This window comes from Crocodylus porosus, unplaced genomic scaffold (assembly GCF_001723895.1).
Source record: "Crocodylus porosus isolate Cpor-Errol unplaced genomic scaffold, CroPor_comp1, whole genome shotgun sequence".
NCBI lineage: Eukaryota > Metazoa > Chordata > Crocodylia > Crocodylidae > Crocodylus > Crocodylus porosus.
The window spans coordinates 9,753,450-9,779,606 of NW_017728913.1; the positions used below are offsets into that span (position 1 = coordinate 9,753,450).

The 26,157-nt window shown below is 42.0% G+C and overlaps 1 protein-coding gene across 9 annotated transcripts in view; it reads right to left on the reverse strand.

Moving 5' to 3' along the window:
- LRBA (LPS responsive beige-like anchor protein) overlaps nt 1–26,157 on the reverse strand; it is a 580,756-nt gene that overhangs the window by 430,572 nt on the left and 124,027 nt on the right. For all 9 annotated transcript variants that reach the window (XM_019534457.1, XM_019534459.1, XM_019534455.1 and 6 more), the window contains exons 22-29: nt 21,314–22,354; nt 20,026–20,201; nt 18,033–18,186; nt 17,443–17,623; nt 15,742–15,869; nt 15,121–15,228; nt 11,618–11,786; nt 9,072–9,519 (exon numbers count right to left, since the gene is read on the reverse strand). In XM_019534457.1, coding sequence (XP_019390002.1) covers nt 9,072–9,519; nt 11,618–11,786; nt 15,121–15,228; nt 15,742–15,869; nt 17,443–17,623; nt 18,033–18,186; nt 20,026–20,201; nt 21,314–22,354 — 2,405 coding nt within the window. The remainder of the gene's footprint in view (nt 1–9,071; nt 9,520–11,617; nt 11,787–15,120; nt 15,229–15,741; nt 15,870–17,442; nt 17,624–18,032; nt 18,187–20,025; nt 20,202–21,313; nt 22,355–26,157) is intronic.

A 26,157-nucleotide genomic window follows, 5' to 3' on the forward strand; every position in this document is an offset into this window, starting at 1 on the left:
CAATCATGGAGACCAACTATGAAGTTAACTGAATGCAGCTCATGCTGGGCATGCCCATAAAATAAATGTGCATCTGAAGCTCCCTGCCAATGCCTGGGAGAAGGAGAGAGAGAGAGAGAGAGAGAGAGAGAGAGAGAGAGAGAGAGAGAGAGAGAGCAGTGCTGGACTGTGGGGTCACCATGGCTTGAAATGCTGTTGACTTTGCTGGGGTCCAACCCAAGGAGCTATATGGTAAGTTATGAGTCCTTTGGCTCTGAATTAATATCATGCCCAGTTTGTGTTATACATAAAAAGGCACAAAGGTGGTGTGTTTAGGGAGTACCTGTGCTGAAATTAGCAGCAATCAAGGTTGAGGCCAGTGTCAAGCCCGCAGCAGTCTCCTGTTCCACACAGTAGTTTCTGTTATCTTCCCTGTCCTTACCAACCCCTAGCTGTCACATACAACTCACTTCCACATTATGCTTGGGGAGAAAACAGAGCCTGACCAGTGTATGAAAGTATTGAGGACTAGAAGTTGAAGGGAAGAAATTGAGAGGGCAGAGGGCAAAGGGGTCACCTGACCTTCACCCCCAGCCATTATTTTCCCCACTCTAGCAGAGGCAGGGAATGAATTTAGGACAGCACCCCCAATAATGAAATTCTATACCTGGAAAATGATAGCAAATTTATTAATTTTTCATCTATAGAATCTAATTATTGCTTTATATGCAGGGTCATCTTGTATTCAAGTAAACATTGCACTTTTTCATGTTGTAGGACATGCAAGGGTACATTTAAATTACAGACCAAACACCTTATGGGTCCTCTGTTTAAAACTTTTATTATGGTAAGCTCTAATGCAGTTCCTTAGACATTTATATTGATATTGTATCTAAGTATCTAACTAGGAATATCTCTAAAAGGTCAAGTAAAGAAAAACAATTAGAATTAGTTTAACAGATCAATGATTATTGTAAATGGTCCATGTGTCTTGCATTAAATTGGTCAAATGACTGCTAATATCACATAGATTAAGTTTTTCAAGCCCCTCTCCACCACCTGTGAGGACAACCTGTGCTGACCCAAAGGAAGATTGCACACTAATAAGATACTTTTAAAAACATAAATCAGTTACTAAACAAAAAGTGTTACACATATAAGCTGCCCTGAGCCTTTAAAGGGTAGGGAAGCATACAAATCAAATACATACATACAATAAACAGATAATTTGGAATAAATATCCATAAACACCAATTAATTTAGACATTTGCTCTAGAAGAGTAATGCCTTAAAAACCTATTTCCTATGTTAATTTTACCATCCTTAAAAAGTTGATCACACAGAAGTTTACCCATTAACTCATTTTATCCCTCTTACATCTAAAACATTCTACCATGTAATTTAATTTATATTTTCATCATTTTATTTTAATGATACCACATATTGCTCCTGTTATGGGCTAGTTAATGTAAACTAGCAAAATACAAAAACCAAAACATTTTTAGACATTTTTCTGAATAGTGCTTAGCCTCAACACATTTGTAAACTTGAAAAGTTCTTTATCAGGTTGCTTCATTGTGACTTCTTCAGGTGCTTTTGATTTTAATTAAAAAGAAAATCTTTAATGCACACAGCAAAAAGTTACAGCACACAAATTGATAAACGTGGGTCAGGTACAGCGGAAACTAGCAGCGAGCCATAAATATATCTTAGCCAGAAGGTCAGTATGCTATTAGTCCCAATTATCCTCAGGCTTAAGATGAGTTCACATGGTAGACAATTATTCACCACTGAATGAGCACAGATCTGAACAGTGGCTTCCAAAGACAAAAAGCTAACATAGAACTGATCTACTCTGACAAATTCTGCAAGGATTAACTTAATGAAATGCTTGCCTCAGTTTTAAAAATGCCAACTTCTTTTTTTTTTATATAAAAATGCAAAATGTTTATGGCTACATTTTTCCTTGCTTGCTGAGTATACTGACACATCTGCCATTAACACTAAAATATATTTTAAGTTACACCATTTGTTTGGGCTCGACTCAAATAGTTAGAAGACCAAGGGCCAGACCAAACTAATGATCTCATAGTCATTTTAAAAGAAATAAACAGATACAGGAATTGTAACTCCTACTGGCACAGGGAAACTTACTAGAATTTAATTCCTAACATTTTACTTTTAACACTACACTAGGCCACCAAAAATATAGGGCTCTTATGATGAGTTAGAGGGCAATGAGGGCAATAACAAGCAAACTTTGCCTGTGTTCTGTCCACTAGGCCTGTGAGAAGCAGCTAGTTTTCACTACAGATTCGGCTGACAGTGATTCGGTTCGGCTATTTGAACCACTGTCCCGAATCGATTTGGTGATTTGAACCACTGTCCTGAATCGATTCAGCCGAATCTGATTCAGACATTTGGCTGCCACCGAACTGGCTGAATCTCCGAATCACACAGGCCCCCCATCCCCTGCCCACTCTCCAGCTCCTGCCAGCTAGGGGTCCAATCCCCACTGCAGCCTACTGCCTCGTGCTGCAAGTGGAGGCTCTGCCACGAACCCCCAGAAGCCCTGACGGCCACTGCAGCAGCCGGTGAGTATGGGGCTTTTTTTTTTTTTTAAAGACCTGAGACACTGGGGCTAGGCAGGGGTCAGGGCTGAGAGAGTGGGCGGGGGGCAGGGAGCACTGTGGGGGGAACAGGCAGGGGATGGGGGCCTGGTGAGGGTCCCCCCATGGTCTCATTCCCCCCTCTTCCACCTCCCCTGCCCCACCTCTTACTTACCAGCACGGAGCCTGGGTTCAGCTCCTGCAGCGGCAAGCAGAGACTGCCCAAGTCACCAAATCTTTTCTGAATTGATTCAGAGGCTTGGAATCAATTCAGACCTTTTTATTGGTTTCCTGATTCAGTTCAGATTCAGTCACTGAATCAGGCCAAATCTCCTCTGAATCGAATCAGCACCCAAATCTTTGCACAGCCCTACTGTCCACCTCTTAAAAGAGAAGTGGCACCCTATCCCACCAACATCAAATTACAGGCTCTGCTGTCCACTACTGAATATATTTTGGCTCCTACCTCTTTTTGCATTCAGGGCAGAAAGGGGAAACAAGACAATCTCTTAAAGTTTGAGTAGAAATGGTGAAAACAGTATGGACCCTATTGCATCATCATTTTATAGGGAGTTCAAAAAATTTACTAGAGGAAAGAAAAACTACAATAGCATAAGCCCTCATGTTTTTGAGGAATTCAAGTGTTCCACTGGTAAAATAATTACATCTGTGAACTTGGGATCATGAAAATAGGCTTCTGAATGTAAACCCAATCTCCTCAACAGTTTTCTCTTAATAATCTGCAAACACAAAATACCAGTACTACTTTTGCCAGAGGCAGACCAAAAATAACCAGTTTGGTCAGTTTGACTGCTAGTAAATGGAATTCTATAGGTCATAATTAAACCACCAAAAACCTCATCAGTTACTTTCTGTGACTCAAAACAAACAGGTAGGAGTTATTTTTAAGAGAGAAAGAAGATATTCATTATGAGATGCTGAAGAAGGAAAGGTACTAGAGACCCACTCTCCACTCCAGCGTTCATCACAATAGGACCTCAGCTTTGTTCAGAGCATCCAGGGGGCCCTAGAGATCTGGAGAGAAGTCTCTTTTGGGTATGCAGAGCCTGAACTGAACTGGGGAGGTCACAAAAGATAAACTCCCATTCAGGAATCAGTGACCATAAGGTGGTAAAAATCCATGCACTCCTCTGTCCCAAGAGTTACGTCACAAAATGTAAGAGCTTCTCATAGTTTCTGGACCTTTCTGAAAAAGCTCTCTTGTCTTCCTCTTCTGTTCTTATCTGTAACCAAGAGCTCTATCTGAGAGAGTATGTGCATGGTTATTCTCTCAAACTTTAGTAGGTAAAAATTACATTTATTCTGTAGGAAATATGACTGTTACGGATTTAATTCAATTTTATCTGAAACATACTGTTCAACAACTGTAAAGGGGCATACATGCCACAGTACAAGGAATCCAGAGAGACTGAGCCAAACTAAGCAGCTTGCATGTAACATTGCAAAAAGTGAACAAGCTTATTAAAAATGTTTCATAAGTTACAGCTAAGCCTCGGATTCAAGCACCACACAGCAAAAATAGTTTAATAGCATGTTTCTCTTATACCCTGGATATCAGCTTTCTTTAATGACACAATCACTGAATGTGTCCACAAAGAGCCTTGTAAATCCAAAGAAGCTAAGATTTTATTTTATATTACATATGAGATGTCATGCTATAGATTTTCTCTTTGTCTAAATAGAAGAAAAACTTCATCAGCATTTTTAGCTGAAATTATTTCCTCTCCTTCCCCCAACTAGTCTTATTTTATTCATAAACATTAATAATCTTTTCTTGTACAAAAAAGGGAGTTTCAGGACATCCTAAAATTGGACTGGGTTAATTCTCTGTCTCCATGGACCGCATGAAAAAGCCAGCCCAGGCCTTGAACTTTATCAAGATAAACCCCTGGCACCCACTAATCACCAGATTGGATCTTCACATAAGATAAGAGGAAGATTTTTGGCATGGGAATGAGCGCACACACCTTGTTGTTTGCAAAGGCCTGCAACCTGGCAGCCTTTCAGCAAGGTTTCACTCACATAGCTGTTACTGTATACTCTCCAGCTATGGCTGGGAAGTTGATAATCCTTAAGATATGAGGAGAGTTTTGATTTTTGACACAGCATTCCTGAGATAAATACAGGATCAGAGAGATGCTTTGAAATTCCCAGAGATATTCCATTGGTAAACTGCTACATGGGAACAACTTTTAACAAGGTGTCTTAAAAAAATGAAAAAAATTTAACTCACTGAGCTTTGTGTCCACCACCAGACAATACACTAAACGCAAACCAGACACTGTAAGTTACAGAGAGCATCCTGATGTCTGCTTTTCCAAAGTTTCCCACTGTACTGTTACTTTTTTCATGTGCCCCCAGAGATGAAAGCAATTATTTCTAACTCTACTACAGTTTCCCCCCACAACAACATTGCCCCACTAGTATAGTAATGTGAATTAAGAAAAATGTATCATTTTAAGATTAAATACAGCATCACCTTTAAGTGTTTGTAAAATTATTTTCTCCTTTCTATATTATTTAAATACAAAAATTTCTCACTTACAGCGACTTTCTCTGATGCTGGATTTAATATTTTACACCAAATTTAAAAAACCTGATTTATGAGCTAGTTAGCTGTGTGCTCTATTATAGATTAATAGATTTACCATAAATGGGAGATTCTGGTAGTGATATGCACATCATAATTGACTTGAGGTAAAATATGCATCCACTAAACACATTTTTGTCTACCTGATATACTCATGAAAGTAAGGAAAAGAAAATATGTCATAGGTACAAGCAAACTGACAAAAGTGAGGAAATGAGAAATTAAGGCACCAAATTGTAATTGCTCTCTGCTCTACCACCACCAAGTACACAACTGACCATCACTATAGCAGAGACCAGGCAATGCAAAGGTAACTTGTCATTTTTTTCATTCTTCTGCTCACAGTACTTTGCCAGAAACTCAGAGCAGCACTTACCACTAAGGACAGAGGATGTTTGGTGCATGAAAAACTCTGCCTCTACTGGCTACCCCCTGGTGGTGGTGTTACTACTAACTCCTAGTATTGTTATTATTCACCAACTTTTCTTTTGTGGCAATAGTTAGCCATTGTTGGGTCTGATCACCAAGATGTGTAACTTGGTGGCATATAAAGCAATTCGTTATAAAAATGACATTATAATGAGTAAAAATTGAATTAACGGTTCTTGAAACCAGTTACAAAATCCTAAGATAAATGGCATACCAAAGACCCAATTAGAATCACAGGTCAAATGATTATTCAGGCAATATACTAAAATATGGTTCCTGCCCTGAAAAACACTGGTTCCCAATCTTTTTTATATATAAAGTACTTTTGACACTATGGATTCCTATTTGAAATATTTGTATCACCCCTGGACACCACTGAAAGCATCTCAAGGCTCACCAAGCTGCCACAGCACTCTGGTTTATAATCACTAGTTTACAAATGGAGATTTAAAAAAATTCAGACTACACACGGGGGAAATGATGAAATAATGTAACCATTAAGCTAGTAAACATCTCCCTACAAATACATTCCACCAGTGACCCAGAAACTGCACCTGAATTTCAAGTAGCCATTTCATAGAATCATAGAAAATTAGGGTTGGAAGGGACCTCTGGAGGTCATCTAGTCCAACCCCCTGCTCAAAGCAGGACCATCCCCAAGCAGATCATCCCAGCCAAAGGTTTGTATACCTGGGGCTTAAAAACCTCCAAGGATGGAAATTCCAGTCTCTCTGGGTAACCCGTTCCAGTGTTTTACTACCCTCCTAGTGACACAACTCTTCCTAATATCTAACCTAAACTTCCCTTGCTGCAGCTTGAGACCACTGCTCCTTGTTCTGTCATCTGTTTGTCCGCATCCTTTCTGTAGTGGGGGCCCAAACGGAACACAGTACTCCAGATGTAGCCTCATTAGTGCTGAATACAGGGGAATAATCATTTCCCTTGACCTGCTGGCAATACTCCTACCAATGCAGCGCAGTATACCATTAACCTTCTTTGCAACAAGGGCATGCTGTTGACTCATATTCAGCTTACTGTCCACTGTAACCCCCAGGTCCTTTTCTGCAGACCTGCTGCTAAGCAGTCAGCCCCCAGCCTATATTGATGCATGGGATTGTTCCGTCTCAAGTGCAGGACTTAGCAGTTGTCCTTGTTGAACCTCAGGAGATTTCTTTTAGCCCAATCCTCCAATTTGTCTAAGTCACATTGCATCCTAGCACTACTCTCCAGCATGTCTACTACTCTTCCCAGCTTAGTGTCACCTGCAAATTTGCTGAGGGTGCACTCTATGCCATCTTCCAAGCTGTTGATGAACGCATTGAACAAAACCAGCCCCAGGACAGACCCCTGGGGCACTCCACTTGATTCCAGCTGCCAACTAGACATCGAGCCATTGATTATTACCCTCTGAGCCCAGTGCTCCAGCCAGTTTTCTATCCACCTTACAGTCCATTCATCCAGCCCATACTTCCTTAGCCTGTCTGTGACAATGTTGTGGGAGACTGTATCAAAAGCCTTGCTAAAATCATGGTACACCACATCCACTAGTCTCCATATCCTAAGAGCCAGCCACCTCATCACAGAAAGTATTCAGGTTGGTCAGGTATGACTTCCCCTTAGTGAATCCGTGCTGACTGATCTGAATCACCTTCTTCTCCAAGTGCTTAGAAATGGATTCCTGGAGGATCTGCTCTATGATTTTTCCAGGGACTGAGGTGAGGCTGACTGGTCTGTAGTTCCCTGGATCCTCCTTTTTCACTTTCTTAAATATGGGCACTATGTTTGCCCTTTTCCAATCATCTGGGACCTCTCCTGATCACCATGAGTTTTCAAAGATGGTGGCCAGTGGCTCTGCAATTACATCAGCGAACTCCCTCAGCACCCTCGGGTGCATCCCATCTGGCCCCATGGACTTGTACATGTCCAGCTTTTCTAAATAGTCTGCTCTTTTGCCACTGTTGGTTGCTCACCTGCTCCCTAAACTGTGCTGCCAGGTGCAGTTATCTGGGAGCTGACCTTGCCTGTGAAGACAGAGGCAAAAAAGGCATTGAGACTTCAGCCTTTTCTGGATCCTCTGTCACAAGGTTGACTCTCCAATTCAGTAAGGGACCCACACTTTCCTTGCTCTTCCTCTTGCTACCAACATACTTATAGAAACTCTTCTTGTTACCCTGCATATCCCTTCCTAGCTATAACTGCAACTATGCTTTGACCTTCCTGACTTCATCCCTGCACGCCCAAGCAATGGGCTTATACTCCTCCCTAGTTATTTGTCCAAGTTTCTGCTTCTTATAAGCTTCCTTTTTGAGATTTAGTTTACTGACAAGTTCCCTGCTAAGCCAAGTTGGTTGTCTGCCATACTTGCTAGTCTTCCTGTGCACTGGGATGGTTTGTTTCTACACTCTCAGTAAGATCTCTTTGAAATACAACCAGCTCTCCTGAACTCCTCTCCCCCTCAGACTGGCTTCACAGGGAATCCTGCCCAATACCCATGAGTTCCCTGAGTGAGTCTAAGTCTGCTTTTCTGAAGTCTAGGGTCCTTACTCTGCTGCTCTCCTTTCCTCAGGAACCTAAACTCAATCATCTCATGAGCACCCTGCCCAAGTTGCTATTTTCATACATACTAGCCATTCCAGCCTTAAATACCATTTCTCTTAATCAGAGGTATTTGAACTGTTAAAAAAATGACTAATAAAAAGTAAATTATTTTACTATACTTTCAGTTTATACAAGTGAGCATTCTTCAAATCATTAGAGAAAAGCCTTATCCAAAGATATTACTCCTATGACAAGGAAGGATGCACTCCCACAAGCTTCTAGTGTTTTCAAGCAAGAATTAGCTTTACAAATTTTCTAACATGACAAATCCTAACTAAGCCAAAAAGTCTGTTTTTTTAATATTAATTTTAGTTGCAAATTATATTTGTTAATGTTTTATCCATCATCCAGAAGTTGGTTTTGGCCTTTTATACAACCATATTTTACATTCAGACTTCTACATGTTTCTGGTTTTGCACTAATGCACAATTGTGCACAACCTCATCCAGTGTTATTACTGAAAAGTTCAGATATCCCATGTGATGACCATCTCCCCTCCTGCAATTAAAAATTATTTTAATTTGTCTGATACTTTTGACATACATTGCCTATTATACTTATTACTTTCCTTCACTATAGATTAATAAGACATGTAAAAATATTACATGAATGTCTTGCAGAGCATTGTGATGTATCCTCAGGTCGCGTACTTCATTTTCCTGTAACATCAACACACCTTTCAACTGATATTTGTGAATTATTTGAATTTGCTCATATTATTATTAAATTACATCATATTGGTAATTCATCAGCTATTTAAGCACGATGTCAGGTTACTATGGGACAGAGCTTTTTAGTGCCTTCCCTTACATATTGAACTACACCAAGTAAAGAAATTACATTACCTATCAAAGGAATGGAACTGCACAGGTTGCTCAGCTGCTGTATCACCAAGAGCTCCAAGGAAGGTTGGTGGTAGAAGAGAAGCATCCACTGCAGCCCCATCTGCTGGGGTGCTAACCAAGCTTCTAAGGATGTCCTTTACATTGACATTTTTGGCAGCTGCTACAGAAGATGCAGGTTTATTATCCAATTCATTTCCTGCCTCACTCTGATTTTCCTGAGATTTATTGACTTCTAAAGAAAGTGTGCACAGAACTTCACTGATGGCATCAGGACCTGCGCTGACACACTGAGGTACTGCTTCAGCTACGACATCTGAATTGTTTGCTTGACCTGAAGCCGATTCCTCTCCAAGGCCAGAGTCTCTTCTTCGTACAGAGGATGTACTTTCAGAATCTTCAGCAGAAACTGGAGTTGAACCATCAAAAGTAGCAGAGGGGTTTTCTACATCTGGTTACCCACAAACAGAAAGAAAAAGTATTTCAATGTCTCTATTAAAAGAACACCACCAGCCATATTTCTTCTAAAATACACAATCAATCATCAATAAATACATACCTAAAAATATTTTACATTACTATAAAAAACAGTATTTGGCAGGAAACTAGAAGAACAGACTTAAGGATAGGTTTATGTTTTATATTAAATTCTCTCCCCCCTACAAGAAAGACAGCCACTTGTATTTTATTCTCTGCCCCAAATTTCTACAATATTAAAACTCAAAAGACAATAGAAATAAATTGGTGTAAAACTCAATATTCAAGAGATGGAAATCAAATCAGTTGTTCATGAGAGGAGAGAGGACAAAATGACATGTAAACAAAAGTAAATAATGGCCCTACAAATATTTACATAGCTAAAGCCAGCAAGTCCTCCTACTAAGTCAGTCTTCACTGTTATTTAAGCCATTTAATCATTCACTAAACAGCATCAGCAATCTATAAACTGGGTTTTTCTCATTACTATCAAGCCACCAGAAGCACATGAATTTCTAAGCAAGTTAGATAATTACGTTATAAAGTTTATATCTTTTAAGTGCTAGTGATGCAGCTATTTGGGCGCAGACATAAGTGACAATTTTTACCTGACCTGGCCATAGAAAGCAATTTATAGCCGTGACCAAAAAAATTCACGGCTGCAGTTTAAAAATGGCCAATTAGGTGAAAATTTCACCCCTTTGAAGGGTCAAATGGAGACGTTTCAAAACAGAGCATCTTCTTTAACATCTGTCTGCATTGCCTTTCAGCCTCAAGCGGGGAAGGAAGTGGAGGAAGTTTGGTCTGAGGTTTCTGTACCCCCTGCAGGAGGGTGGGGCAGGTATACTGGAACCCCCACCCTGCCCTGAGGTGCAGAGGGGCTCCAGTTCACCCACCCCACCCTCCAGCCCCAAGAATAGGGTTCAGCAAAATACAAAATTTGTCTGCCTTTGATGTCAACCAGGGCCTGTCAGGGCTACACACGGCAGCAGCAGCTGCACCCTGCTTGCCATGCTGCTTACAAACGCTGCCCAGCCCAACAGGCAAGCCCAGAGCCGGTACAGGGCCCCGGACACGGGTTACAAGCTGGTGCTGAGTGCAGGAGGGAAAAGCAGCCCCTCCCCCACCCCATGCCTGGCGCCCCACATGGGGTTGCCTGTGCCTGCTCAGGACAGCCCCATGCGGGCTGCAAGCAGCTGCAGCAGGGAGCACCAGCCACAGCACGGGCAAGGGGCCATTTTTCCCCGTGCTCCACACAAACTCATTACCTGCTGGTGAGCAGGGGGTCAAGACTGCACAGTTTCCCCTGCCTGTACCGCGGGATGGGGGGGTACTGGGAGTGAGCAGGTGTGGAAGTAGGGCCCGCATCCATGTCCCAGGGCCAGCGCATCTCAGAGCAGGGCAGCAGGGGTACAGGGTCCCAGCTGGCAGGGGCTCTATGGAGTTGGGCCAGCTCCCCCCTCTCCCTGCTGGTGCAGCCCAGCCTCGGTCCAGGCCCCTGTCAACCTGCACCCTGCTTTGGGCCCCACTGGTGCTGGCCCTGGGATACGGGTCCTAAGACATTGGAACATTAATTCCAAGCTGGTAACCAGGGGGTAGGGCTCCTGTCACGGGGCAGGGCTCCCATCAAGAGGCAGGGCTCCCCATGCGGCCCTTGACAGCTTGCCACAACTTGGTAAGCGGCACTCCGCCCAAAATAATTTCCCGACCCTGCCCTAGAACAAGCTCCATCTGCTCTTTCTCCCCGCCCCTTCTGAACATTTTGCACCCTAGAAGGGAGCAGGGGCCACTGCTAGGGGAAGCTGGCTACAGCTGGCTGCACTGCTAGGGGAAACAGGCTCCCAGCCAGCAGCTAGATTCTCCTCCCCCCTGGAACCAACAGTGACCTTCTCTTTAGTCTGGGGGATCATGGCAACTCGGAACGTTTTCTGCTCTCAGTTACAGCAGGGAGCTACACTTCTATCTGTACCCTTTATGTACCATTTTCAGGAGAATTCTGTTTGGACCTGTGAGGCAACTTAGGTCACAAGTGGCATATGGTATACAATCAGGCACCTGTATCAATCACTAACCTGTAGTTGTTTCACTACTTCCATTCTCTGATCCCTTAAAGGACTGGCTTCGATGAGGTTTTTTTCTTTCATTCTGAGGTTCCAATATGTCCCTGTATTTTGATACCATGAGGACTGATATAAAATACACAACAGCCAAGGCCAAAAACTGAGCCTGTTTGCTATCCTCCTGTGAAAAACAATGTTTATAATCTTTGATTACTATTCAAGTAGAGAACTATTTCTCTTCCATGTGGCATCATAGGTGGAGAGAGAAAATATTATTTGCGGGGGGGGGGCGCTGAGTAAACCTTGAATTTAAAAGATACTTCTACTGTGCTGCTACACAGAAACTGCTGAGCAGATATGTATGTGGGAGGGAAAAGGCATTGGAAGGGGCAGATCAAGGACCCCGCAGTGAGGGAGGGAGTGGGGCAGAGTCAGGGGCTGGGGTGAATGGGAACTTGGGACAGGTCTTGGGACAATCAGGGCCACAGGTGGCACGTGCAGGGGTGCAGGGTGGATCCCACTGCTGTGTGCACCCCAGCAGAGGCATGTGCCCCCCAGCCTTGTGGGGAGGCAGCTACCTGCTGTGAGCTGGGCCCTGCGCCCTGCTGCCATTGCCCCAGGAGCTGCATGCTGACTGCGCCATGTTCCCTGTCTGCCCAGTGGTGGGAGGCACATGGCATCGTGCAACTGCCAGGACGACAGCAGCAGGCAACCACCTCTGTCCCATGCACAAAGCCAGGGGGCACAGGCCTCCCCCAGGGTTCAGGCAGCAGCACCAGCCCCCCTACACCCTTGGATGAGCCACCCATGGCTCCAGCCATCCCAAGATCCATGCCAGGGCCCCATTTGCCCCAGCCCCTGCCCCACTCCCTCCCTCACCACAGGGGCCTCGATCTGCCCTCCACCCACACACACTTACCTGCTAGGCACTGTTCCACATGCCACTGGGCTACGTTCCTGGCTACCTGCAGGCTGTGGCTGTGTGTCTGTCTGTGTACACCCCCTGCCCACCCCCCACTGCAGCCACCTGCAGCCCGGGCCCAGAGCCTGTGCTGCCATCACTGCCCTGAGAAGGTCCTGAGAGGAGTTTACTTAAGTTAAGAGACTAAGTTAGTTCAATTCGATCATGGTAGCATTAGTGATGTTATAGCCATGATGGTCCTGGAATTATGTAAGGCAAGGTTTCTTTATTGGACTAACTGTATAGTTGGGTAAAATTAGACAAGGTTTTAAATGCGGAAGAATGTTTTGCATTCAAAGTTTGTCTAAATGTTACCCAACCACACACATGATCCAAGAAAAGATGTCACCTCCAAAAATCCTAACCTCTGACTGCTGCCCAGGTGTAAGCTGAAGACATTATTACAATTTTTAATAGAGTAGGGAATTTTCTTGCTTTCCCTTGTTGCAGAAGAAGTTTTAGCACACAAAATGGTGCTCACCAACATCTCAGACACATTATAGCCAACATATTTGTCTTCATAATTTTTGCACAAACAAGATAATTAAAAGCAATATTTTCTTTGGAAATACTAATATAAGGGGGAAATGTAATAAATTAGAGGTTATGTATAAGGGTGTGCATGCACAAAAACTGGAAGACATACAAATTAAATTCTGATTCAACTAGCTGTATAGATATTCACTGAAAAGAATGTGAGTTTGTGGAAACACATTTACCTCTCTTCAACATTTTAAGTATATATAGGCATATAAATGCATACATTTATACTATACATACGTATGTATCCGAGAAAGAATTTTGAGATTTGTGCTCCTGGACTAGAGACAGACATCACACATAAACCAGTTTAAGTGATCAGAAACTGGTTTAAACCTGTAACAAACAGACATTCAGAGCACATAAACCTCTTACAAAATGGCCAAAACCGGTTTGAGATAAACCTGGTTGAATGTAGTATCAGACTTAAATGATTTGGGTCAAACCAGTTTATGCAATGTCTGTCCCAGGGCCCTTACTGGTTTAAGACAAGCCAGACACCCCCAGCATCCTGGCATGCTCTCTGGGCTGGGCAGAGCTCTCTGTTCCATAACAGAGTTCGCCCCTCCCCTCTGCTCTCAAGCCGGAGCAGGGACCAGCTCTAGTGGAGACACCAGTGGGCATGGTCTTGTTAAGGCAAAGTAGGCAGGGAGGGAGTTAATTCTTCCCTTCTTCCCCTCTTCCCCACCACAGCCGGGGTCTGCTTGTCTACAGGGGAGCAAAGGAGAGGGGGCTACAATGGTGGCCCCTGGAGCTGGGAGGCCCTGGCTGCAGGGAAGGGATGGAAAGAGGAATCAACCTTTCTCCCTGCTCCCTTCACCTTAACTATGCTATGCTAGGTTGGCTGTCCCCAAGGGCGGGAAGGGGGGCTCTGTTCCATGCTAGGAGGGACTCTTCCCCCTCCTCCTCCAAGTGTGAGGAGGTGGGGTTCTGAGGCACAGGATAGGGACTCTTCCTCCTCCCACCCACCACTGCCCAGGGGTTGGGAGCAGGGAGGGGCTCCATGTGATGCTGCCTGGCTCCAGAGCGGGTACGGGAGGGGCAGGGGGAGGCTCTGTTCCATGCTGGGGGGAACTCTTCCCCCTCCTCCTCCTCCTCCTCCTCCTCCCCCCCCAAGGGGCAGTGGGAGTGCGGAGCTCAGCTAGGCAGGGGGTGAGGGGGTGTAGGGGTCCTCACAAACTCCCCCCATGGCATGCAGCCCCCTCTGTCTGCCAGCAGCAGCAGGCAGGGAGGTCAGGATGCTCGTACCTGGCACAGGTGCGGTTCCAGCCAGAGCTGAGCAGAGGGAGCGGAGCTTGCCTTATCTCCCTCTGGGGCTGGGCAGCATCCCATAGACCCCCCCTCCTCACCCCATAGTGATGGGGGAGAAGAAGGGGGAAGATTCCCCATCTGGGGCCAAGCAGCCTCACAGAGGCCTCCTCCTCACCCCATTGCATGGGGGGAGAAAGAGGGAGAAGAGCCCCCCAGCACTGACCAGGGCCCCCCTACTGGCCCCGCAGAGGTAGGGAAGAGGAAGAAAGGGCAGAGCTCCCCTCTGGGGCTGGGCAGCCCTGTTTGCTGGGAATCCAGCTGTCAGGGAGACACTGCCAGGGCCTGGCCACACCCCTTCTCCTCAGCTCAGCTTCCATGTGGAAGGGCGGCTGCTTTAGCACCACCAGGCTCCTGGCTTGAGCCACTGCAGGCATATGCCAAACATCTATCCACTTGCAAACTGGTTCACTCTCTGCAGATTAGACTAACCTGCAAAGATTGAATCAATTCAGGCTCAGGCTTTTTGAATGTCTGTCCCCACCCATAGACATCTTAACATTTTAAACAACCCGAGATACAAAAGGTACTGTTACATACATCTCTCAGTCATGGACCCCTAGTTCTTGTGCTTCAATCCTCCAAGTATTTCGACTCATTTATACAGCTCATTTTATTTTCACGTTATTATCACACACAGCCCTGGTTCAGCAACCAGAGCAATGCAAACACCTGGAAACAAAAAGCATGGCTTTTCATAACTTACTATATCTCGGAATACTACTGCTCGAAGTCGGTTAATATCCATATCCTGCAGAAGCCTATCAAGGTCTCGTATTGGAGAAACTCCACCTGTCACAATGTCGACTGGACTCTATTTGGAAGAAACCAATTATGTTAGATGTTTTAAATACTATTCCAAGAAGCACTAACAGGATATATGCCATTACTTTCACTACTTTCATAGTTTTCATGGTGGGAGTGAAGGATAAAGGAGGGAGAAGGAGGAAGGAAGATGTTAGCGTAAGAAATACAGAGTGCTCTCCATTGTACATGTTAAGAATAGTATTGAAGATGCTTATAAAACACAGATGTCTTATGTGAAGACAGAACATAAGTATTTTCTCTCCCAAGTTACCTGAAAACAGGTTCTGATTTCTGTCACTGAAGAAGATCAAAATATCTATGTATTTAAATATTACCTTTACAACTTGGATCGCTACTTTAGGTGTTATATATTTCTGATGATGTTCTATTTAATTTTACAAGTTTTTAACATGTTCATAGTAAAAATAAAAATAAAGACATTTAGCTTTGGTGCAATAAATATAGTAGTCACATTTACCCTTAATTTATTTATTTATATTTAATGTTGGCATCTACTTGCCTTTGCTGAAGATTTTCCTGCTCCTGTCAGGCTCTGAATTGTCTTGTGACTCTTTAAAGTTTCTGCATTAGGTTTCAGTTGGGTATGCTGCTGACACTCCAAACAATTTCTTACTGCCACTGCACACACTTTGAAGAAAAAGGTATGTTGTAGGTTATAACAGGAAGTAATAATTTTATGTTATCTGTACTTCTCGTGTTAATAAGCATAATGTTTACATTTATGTTAAAATATGTTCAGGTGAAAAAAGGCAGTAAGAGAAATAAATGGATTCTCTCTCTCTCTTTCACAACGAACTTTAATTTACTGCCAAACAATGGTCAAATGATATTTTAATTATATTGCCATTGAATACATTTATTAAAACTTCATACTTCATACATAAATGAGTATTGATCATATCCTCCTGAATATCCAGGAGGATATGATCAATACTCATATACATATGTTTAGCATTGCTGCATCTTATAGTTCTGATACTCACTAAAAGGTTTTTGTAAGTACAACTGAATACGAAAAATCAGTTAAATTTGTTAATAATGAGTTAATTATGTTTAATAATGAGTTAAATTTCCTCATTATGCATTAACAGTAAATAGAAATAAAAATGCACCTAATACTTGTTTGTAAAGGAAGGAAAATAGCTACATTTAGAGTTATGTTTCATGCATCAATTCTATTAATAGGATATTGAACACAGTCTTCCTATTTGCTGCTGTACGTACATCATCTGTCAGTTTTTGCAGGGTACAGACAGAAGTAACAATTATATCAATATCAGAGGATATCCACACAAGCTATTCTGATGTAACTGATTTTTCATGATTCTGCAACTACATAAATATAACACAACTGCTTCAACTTTAAATCCAAGGTTAAATTTAGGGTGATTTGGCTCCCCTGTATTGGTACAGGCTTATGAAAATGTAACAGTAAGATAGTAACAATTGATATGCATCCCCAAGAAGCATCTTCTCTCTTTTAAAACACCTTACATTTTGTCCATACCCTCAGATCACTTTTGAACATTTACAGCACAGTTGGTTTTCTCTCAGTACAAGTCTATGCAGACACTACATAATGCTCAAAAGCATTAAGAGATAACAGAAGATTATGAAATGATTTGAAACATGTCCATTTAAAATTTTGCATTTCTTAGTTATCTAAATTTTTGCCATCTCCTGTTCCAGTAACCCCAAGTTTACCTCTTCCATGATTTATCATAAGGTTATTGCTCTTTGTTACATATCCTGTAAACTAAAAATACCAGGTGTCAAAAAAAAGGGGGGTAATCTCTATTTAAGGTATGCATCAATAGGCTAAAATTGTCATAGATAAAATGAAAACATTCATGGCCTATGGATTTCAGCATACAATTATCTAATCTGTACTTGGCTATAGACATCTATTTTGCTTCAATAAGTTGTCAGAATAAAGACGTTTTAACCATTATTTAATTAGAAGGGAATATTCTCTGATGGGGCAAACTGGAAGGAACTAAACACAGCATGCACATGAAAAGAATCAATGAAAGACTAAAAGCGATACGACTAATAAATTAAGGTATCTTTGACTAAATTAAATATTTTTTTAGATATTTTCCTGTTTCACTTAAATATACAAGAACAAAGTTAGCCAGTAGCTAATATTATTTTAAAGCAGTATACTCTTTCCTTCCTTAAAGCAGTTTTACTTGCTTACCCAGTCGAAGGCACTGTCGCAAAATTCCCCCAGATGACATGTTTTTCTCAGCCTCAATCTCAGTGAAGCCAAGAGAGCTTGCAAAAATTAGCACATCCACAAGGCTGATTAATCTCTGGAGAAACGTTACTGAAGCCTCTATTGAAAGTCCTTGAGTTGGCTCAATATTTTCTAGTTCATGCTACAAAGGGAAAATTTGAAACCAACATATAATTCCAGACAAAATACTAAAATACATGAAGAAAACAAGTTTGTTAATAGTTCATTATAAGTCATAACTAAAAGCAGTAGTTTAATCATACAGTAGGCTAAAGCATCCAATTGGAAGTATACAGATTCTATTATATCCCACTCCATTCTATTTCAGTGTGCACTGAGGAACCAGGCCCCCTAGATATCATCTTCTATCCTACCCCCACTCTCCACCCTGACAAGCAAGGCCAAATTTCTCTCATGTGAGCAGAGGGAGAAAGAGGGAAAGATAGTGCAAGGGAAACAGCCTTGAGCAGTCCCTGCTCTCCCACACAGCAGATGCAAGAAAGGTCTGTTCCCACAACGATCACTTTCGCAACAGAAATTGAATTCCTTACAGTAGCAGATGTAGCGGCAGAAAGCAATGGCAATATACCACCACAAGCCATAATCATGTTGTCCATAACTTGAGAGATTAGGTGAATCGTGTTATGTACAAAGATGACGTTGTCACTGCTGTTCACAAAGTCCATCACTGTCTTCGTAGAATGGCTGTCAGAAACAAACAAAAAAGAAGGCGAAATGAACACAACATCCAAAGCAAATGCCTATTTCTGTGGTTACTTCACCCAGTTCAGTTTAAGTCTTTCTCCTGAAATTAAAAAAACATACTATACAGACTGCTATGATGCAGCTAAGAGCATCTCCTCAAGGTTTGGTCCTTAATCCTGACCCAAAACCGCCCTTCCTTCATCCTCCTAATCCTCTCCAGAGTCTAACTTGACAATTATATCCAAGTGTGTAGTCATATGGAAAATTATTCATTATAAATTAATCTGTGATTATCTGCTACAGTAAAAGGCACTGTACAAATCAATAGTATAGAGCTCCCTTGAGTTGTAAACTAGATCTAAACTAAATGATTTAGGGGTGCTTATACATGTGCTCCAATATGTTCTAATTAGAACACTCTAGATTCACTGCAGCATCCTATGTATAAGCCCCTAAGGGTTTAAAAATGGTTGCTGGGACACTTTAAAGCTAGTTGAATGAGATTTAGTTAAAGTATCACATGGCCATTTTTAAATGCAGGGGGGGCTTAATACACATGATGTTGCGGCTTTTTAATTAGAGCGGCTCTCTAAGAGCCGCTCTAATTAAAATGCCCCTTCCCTACGGGACTCTTCAACTTGGAAAAGCGCAGGCTCAGGGGTGACTTGGTAGCAGCCTATAAGTACATAAGGGGTGTGCATTAGGATCTGGGGGAATGCCTGTTCACCAGAGCACCTCAGGGGATGACAAGGTCCAACCATCACAAAATCCTGCAAGACTGTTTTATGCTGGACATAAGGAAAAACTTCTTTACTGTCTGAGCCCCCACAAGGCCTGGAATAAACTCCCCCCAGAGGGGGTGCAAGCACCTACTCTGGCTGCTTTTAAGGAACATTTGGATGTTTATCTTGCTGGGATCCTTTGATCCTAGTTGGCTTCTGCCCCTTGGGCATGGGGCTGGACCCAATGATCTTACAATGTCCCTTCCAGCCCTAATCCCTTCTACCAAGGTACCTTCTACCCCTGAGCACATCACTAGGCACCCTAGAAGACCAAGTTTAATATTACCAAAGTTTCCCAAGTTACAAACTTAAATCTTGAAACAGACTACAAAAACAGTCTCAGAGTCAAGAAAGAAAAGACATTTTCAGTGAAATTCCTAAATTAAGAATGGTATCTTAACTATATTTGCTATTGTATTTGAGTAGGTAAATTAAAGTGGCTTTGGAATTTATTCCAACATGTGACTACATTTTATCTTAATCTCAAGGCATAGTTTATACACTTGTAATCTTTTTTATGTCCTCACATATCTCATTACAGATACAATTACATGACTCAAATCCAATTTGACTTCTGTGACTTCATACAGATAAGCAGTATTAAACATGTATTGAAATACCAACAGCACTTCTGGCATTAAGTTTTCCCTTTACTGGAATTTAAATTTACTAAATGTAATCAATATTTTGTGCACTTTTGTTAAACACATAGGGCTATAATTGCTCCAACAGAAATGCAACAAAACACAGTAGCTGCATCTACCATTCCTATGATAGCACTGACTGGACTGCATTTTCAAGGGAGAAGATTCTTTTAAATTTCCAGAATTATGAATGCTCCTAAGATGCTGAGAACTAGGCTTATATTCTGACTGTGAAAAGCATGATCTTACTGAAGTCAATACCAAACCTCCTATTTGCATGTGTGTATGCATGCATGTGTGGTCCTCCAATACACATAGATTTTTGACAGTTATAACAGTCTGCCTCAGCTACACTGGATGTCTTATCTTGAAATACTACTTCATACAATATCTCAGAAGGTGTATCAACTTACCTTCTCCACATCTGTATATCTGTTTCTACTGAAAAAAGTAAATCTGTGAGCAAACGTTGGTGCATCTGTGACCACTTAAATTCAGGGATACGAAACATGGTAGACCTGGAATCTCGTCTCTGCCCATCTGATGTAGCAGCTAAATCTTGCCCTGATGAATCTTGCTGCCGTGATGTCTGAACCCATAAAACAGAGGCTCAAGTTAAAATATCAAATGCTTAGTTTCTTCAAAGTAGCAATAGTTTCAAAACAATGTAGATTAATTGACCTGCATTTTAGACAACGCAAGCTTAAAAATGCACATCAAGTAAAACTAAGACATTTGCAGGGCCGCTATTCATTTGATTATATCAAACCTACAAACTACAGTACAACTGCACTACCATCTCCGCTAATCAAAACAAAAATAAGCAGCAACTAGACCTTACCACATGGGGAGAATATGTTGCTGCTGACAGTGATCTTCCTCCTTTAAGGAAGAATGGTGTAGGATGAAGGGCATCCATTGGCAGGTGTCTCTGCAGAAGGGAAGTACTCAGCTACATCAATGTTTAGCCATGATCAGTAGGTACCACTGAACTGAAAGCTAAAGACTAAAGGGTTGTAAGTGGTACAGTAAGGGCAAACATCAGTAATCCCAATTCTAAATTAAATGTATATGAAAAGCTAATTTTTTGAAACCTTTGAAGTGATACCGTATGTGTTCTCAAATAATGGATGCCTGTAGCAGTCAGCTAAAAACTACATTTACAGTTTCTGATGGAAGCCGAAGAAAATTCAGGTCACTTTCTTGACTGAGAGGGTAGCTACAAAGAGACCCATTAGGACTAAGAGCTAGAAGGACAAGGGAGGAAAATGGAAGTTCAATGGAAAAATAGAGGTAATTCAAGGAGAAAAATCTTCTCAGAATAAACATTCATTTTTTATTCCCAAACTGACACATCCCAGATGACAAGTTTTAGGATACAGACAAACAAATATAACAGTAAAAAAGAGGCATGAATGTACTACTCATCAGCTGCTCCAGATAAATTATCCATTTACCTGCAGTTAGTAACAAACAAATCACACTAGCTTAGCCCCTCAAAGAAATTGTTTCTCCATGCTCATAATTATTTGATCTCCTGGTTCAAATAATTTCTTCAGGTAGCCCAGAAAACCCACAACCCATACAATCTTATTACCTCCTGAAACTGTATTTTTCTTAATAATGTCATAAGTTGTTTGATCTGTTTTGTGGGTAAGAAGCTTTAAAATTTGTTACAAGGGAGATATGTAAAAAGGTTACCTCAGGCAGGGGTCTGTGAGAGTGAGTGGCTTCCAGGCTTGTGCTGGCTCTCAGTTCCAATCTTTCTGTATCTGATGCAACACTAGAAACATCAAGCTTGGCAATTTTTTTCTCGGAGGGCACGGAAACTTCTGAAGTAAGTGCGTTTCCATCTTCTCCAGTTACTTTGGTTTCACTGACAAGAGTTTTTTCTTCCTCTAACGATTCATTTGGTTCTGAATTGAGTTGAGTTGTCACCTCTTGGATTTGAGAACTTCTCATTTCTGACACTGAAGCCAATTCCTGCTTTATCTCATCCTGGCCTTCAGCACCTTCAGACTCTAAAGGTGTTGACTCTGGCTCCTTCTCAGAGATAGTTTCCTGTTCTGCTGCTGGAGTTACTTGGCTTTCGTTGTCAAGATTACTGTGCTCTTCACTGCCTGTTGGTACAGACTCTTCTGAAGGTAAAGGCAGACTGCTTTCCTCTTTTAAGTCAACAAAGTCATCTTCTTCTTCGACTTCTGGTGTTGACTTGTCCAGTATTTCTGGGCTTTCAAGCATCTCTTCTAATATAGTTTGTGTGGTTGGAGAAGCCCCATCAGCATCTGGTGTTTCTTCCACAAGTCCCTTAGTTTTGCTCGGAGAATCTTCAATTGCTTCAGCTATTCCAGTTGTGATTTCTGGGTCACCTGATTCTACTGCTTCTTTCTGTAGAGAAAGATCTAAGCCAAGTGCTCTATTTAATTCAGGTGTTTTCTGACCATTTTCTTCCACTGGTTTCTTTCCTTCACTGGGTGCTAAATGACTTTGTTGCTCACATTCAGTTGACGGTTTCATCTCCTTTTCTTGGGTACTATGCTCCACATTATCATCTCCAACATTGCATGCTGAAGTAGCATCTCTCACCTCCACATACTCCTGTCTTCCTGCTGTTACAGCTTCGCTAACTCCCGATATAGTTCTGATTGGAGTAGAAAGTCCTAAACTACTTCCCTCGCCTCCTTTCCCTTGGTATTCCCTGTACATTTGGGAAAGACTCTCTTTGTGCATTTCAAAAGTTACCTAAAAAGCAAAGGATTTTCAAGGATATTAGAAACTCAATTAGAAGACTTTTCTCTACAAAATAGATTCAGAGGATGATACCAAATGGTACCATCTACCAAACTGCAAAGATGCAATACAACCTTAGTTATATTACAACTATCCTACTGTATGACCATAATATAGAAGTGAAAAACATTAAAAACTAGTCATTTCCTGCCGCAAACCATTTTCTTATTTACAAACAAACAGATATTAAATAAATTCAGCTGTTAATGCAGTCAGGGCAGATGCACATGCCCCAAATTGAAGAAATACTAGAATGAGTCCTTGCACAGAATTAAATGTACTTAGGCTGTGTACACACTTTCAAATAACCTAGGAGAATTCTCCCAGGTTTGCTCCCAGGTAAAGAAACTTACCCAGGGCTGTGTACAGACACTCAGATGCTGAAGCCCTGAAGAGTGGAGAGCTTTCAGTGCTGACACTGTGCAGCCAGGGCATCTCAGTGTGCTTTATAGTCTTCCCTAGTCTGCCTAGCAGCAGTGTGTAGGGCAGCCCTGACTGGCTGACCCAGAGACTGTCCATGCAATTTTTCCTGAAGCACAATGTGGGGATTGTGAAGGGGGAATGTTCTGGAGCAGCAGAGTCCAGTGTGTGACATCGTCTCCTGGCATGGGTGGGTAAAGGGGTAAGAAAAGCTGGAAAGTCATGTTTTCTCCTGAGAGAAGCCATGGCATGTATGAGCATTCGCCCTATAACTTTAGGTGTTCCCAGGTTATTTTTCTCCTGGAATAGCCTGAGAGAAAAAGCCTAAACATCTGTATATTCTTGGCTTTCCTGGGAGATCTGGGTCTGTAGAAGGCTAAGGAAAATAACTCCAAGGTAAAAAGTATACAAACAAAATTACCATTTACAAGTTGTATAGTTTATTCCACATGAGCATCAATGAAGACTACATATCAAGCAGTCCCATCATGTATTTGTTATATATATTATAAAAAAGCAAATTTTTGACAGAATTTCAGAAGATGATTTCATGTGTCCTTCCACCGATAAATTCATATACCTTTGAGTTTAACTTTGAATGGTGACAAAAAATAAAATTAAAAAATATACACACACATTTAATGTGTGAGAAAGAGAATAAATGTGTGTATTTTAGATAATATATATTTCATCTAAAACATTTGTGCATGTATATTTAGATAATATATAATAGGTAAATACAATATATATTTTAGATAATCACATATTCATGCACGCATTCCCCCCTCCCCCTATATAGTCTCAACTTAAGTCTAATATTCCAAACCCTCTCACTGATCCTACTCTCAAAACGGATATACCAAAAGTCTGCACAAACTAAGGAAACTCATCTCTCTCCAATAAAATTAAGTTAACAACTTCACATGTAAAACAACAACAGAAGAAATCACTAAAACTCTATCTTCTTTTATTGTTGCTGGGTTCTAGGATTTATTTATGCTCTAATTATTTTTAATTCAAATCAATATCTTTTTTTCCCTTTTATCTTGATTGAAGTGCTATTAGTGGTGAGACTTAAAATGAAGTCAACTATTTTTTCCAAAGAGGCGGCCTGAACTAAGCTATTTTTTTCATAAGCTAATTTGGCTTTCTTCGGCACTGAATATTTCCCACAAACAAATCAAGTACAAAATAGTAACCTTTGTTAAAGACATTCACAGACAACTTTTCATTTTCTCAATTACTACATATTGTTATTTTGGATAATGTTAAGAAAGTGTTTGTCCATCTGGCATTTAAAGCAATGACTGGTAGGAGTTCAAAAGACAGAAACTTCACTTTTAAAATATAATCTGTTTAATTTTCATTATGTAAAACAAGACATGCGTAAAGGGCATTAAACATAGAAAACTAAAGAATTAGAGAAAAAAGAAAAAGAAAAGAACAGAACATTCTTTTTTGTTTTAGGTAGTGATCAAAATCTCATTTTGCCACTTTTACCCACAAGATTCAAGCTCAAGCGATCAGATTTCTATTGGAGCTTCAGGACATGCAGCATTTTATACTAGTAGTGTCCATGAGTTATGGAGACAAGTTACTTACTCAAGCTGAGACAGTCAGTAGAACAGCTGGGAATGAACTTGGGTCTCCCCATGCTCTCAGTTCTGCACCCAGGTCCGTAAGTCTGAAGGGATCTCCCTCCTTATTTACTTCCCAAATCAATCTTTCTATAAATCTTTGCTTTTCCTTCTCTATACCATAGTTACTCAAATACAAGATGACCCTGATTATAAGACAACTGCCCTGTAACGAGGTGCATGGCTCAGGAGCAGAAGCCTAGCTGCAGGGGGTAAAAAAAGGTAATAGTCTCGGCAACAAGGCATGCGGCTCTTGGGCTGAAGCCCAGCTGCAGGAGATTAGAGAAAACCAGGGTCTGCTGAAAAGGCTGCTTGACTGGTCCTAAGGGGAAGTTAAAAGCTCCTCACAAGGGTAGCAAAAACAGGGAGGGTGATGGTATGCTGAAGAATCAGCACTGAGCTGGGACTCCCTCTCTCCAGAGGTCTGAGGAAAGACTTTTGTATACTCATGCCTATTGTTTATGTGATTGGTTACCTTTGTTGTGCTGACAAGTGTTCCCTGGTGGAAAAAATGGATGAAAGCTGAAAGCCAACTGGACTTTAAGGAAACTGGCTCCAGGGTTGGTCTAACAGAGAGAGCTAAGGAGAATAGTCAGGGAAGCACTGAGGTCCCGGAGGGGAGGGGAGCCAGGTGTCCAAGGAGAGTGGTCGTTCCTTAAGGAGACGATCCTACAAGCCCAAAGAGAGGTAATCCCAACATGGCTCAAAGGGAACGGGAGGGCACAAGCCTCCATGGCTCACCAAAAGCATCTGGGAATGTCTCCTAGCTAAAAGGGAGGCATACACCCAATGAAACAGGGATGACTATACTACAGTCGCTCAGGGATGTAGGGGGGCAGTCAAGAAGGCCAAGGCAGAGATGGAACTGGGACTATCTTCCCAGATTAAGGACAGTAAGAAGTCCTTCTTTAAATACATAGGGGGTAAAAAGAAGGTTCTGGGTAATATGGGGCCCCTGCAGGACAAGTTAGGAAATTTAGTCATCACACCAGACAACAAAGCCAACATATTTAACGATTTCTTTGCCTCCATTTTCCTAAGCAGGGACCGGAACAGTCACCCCCCACGCTGGGCCACCCTCAGGCCCCAGGGGAGGCACACCTAGGCCAAGGGTTTGTGAGGAACTAGTTAGGGAAATTCTGGAGGGACTGGATGTATTCAAGTCAGCTGGTCCGGATGATCTCCACCCTAGAGTACTGAGGGAATTGGGTGAGGTCATTCCAGGACCCCTGGCATGGCTTTACGAGCACTCGTGGTGCGCTGGTGTGGTGCCAGAGGACTGGAAGAGGGCCAACGTGGTTCCCATCTTCAAAAAGGGGAAGAAGGAGGACCCGGGAAACTATAGGCCAGTTAGTCTTACCTCAATCCTGGGCAAGCTTTTTGAGAAAATTATTCTGGAGCATATCCACAAGGAGCCAGCAGGGGATTTCATGCTTAGGGGCAATCAACACGGGTTCATTAGAGGCAGGTCTTGCCAGACCAACCTGGTGGTCTTCTGTGATCAGGTCACCAAATCATTAGATGCAGGGGTAGCAGTGGACATAGTCTTCCTGGACTTTCAGAAGGCCATCGACACTGTCTCTCACCCTGTTCTCATTAAGAAACTGGGGGACTGTGGTGTCGACACCCACACAGTCAACTGGGTCACCAATTGGCTGGAGGGCCGCACCCAGAGAGCGGTAGCGGATGGGTCATTTT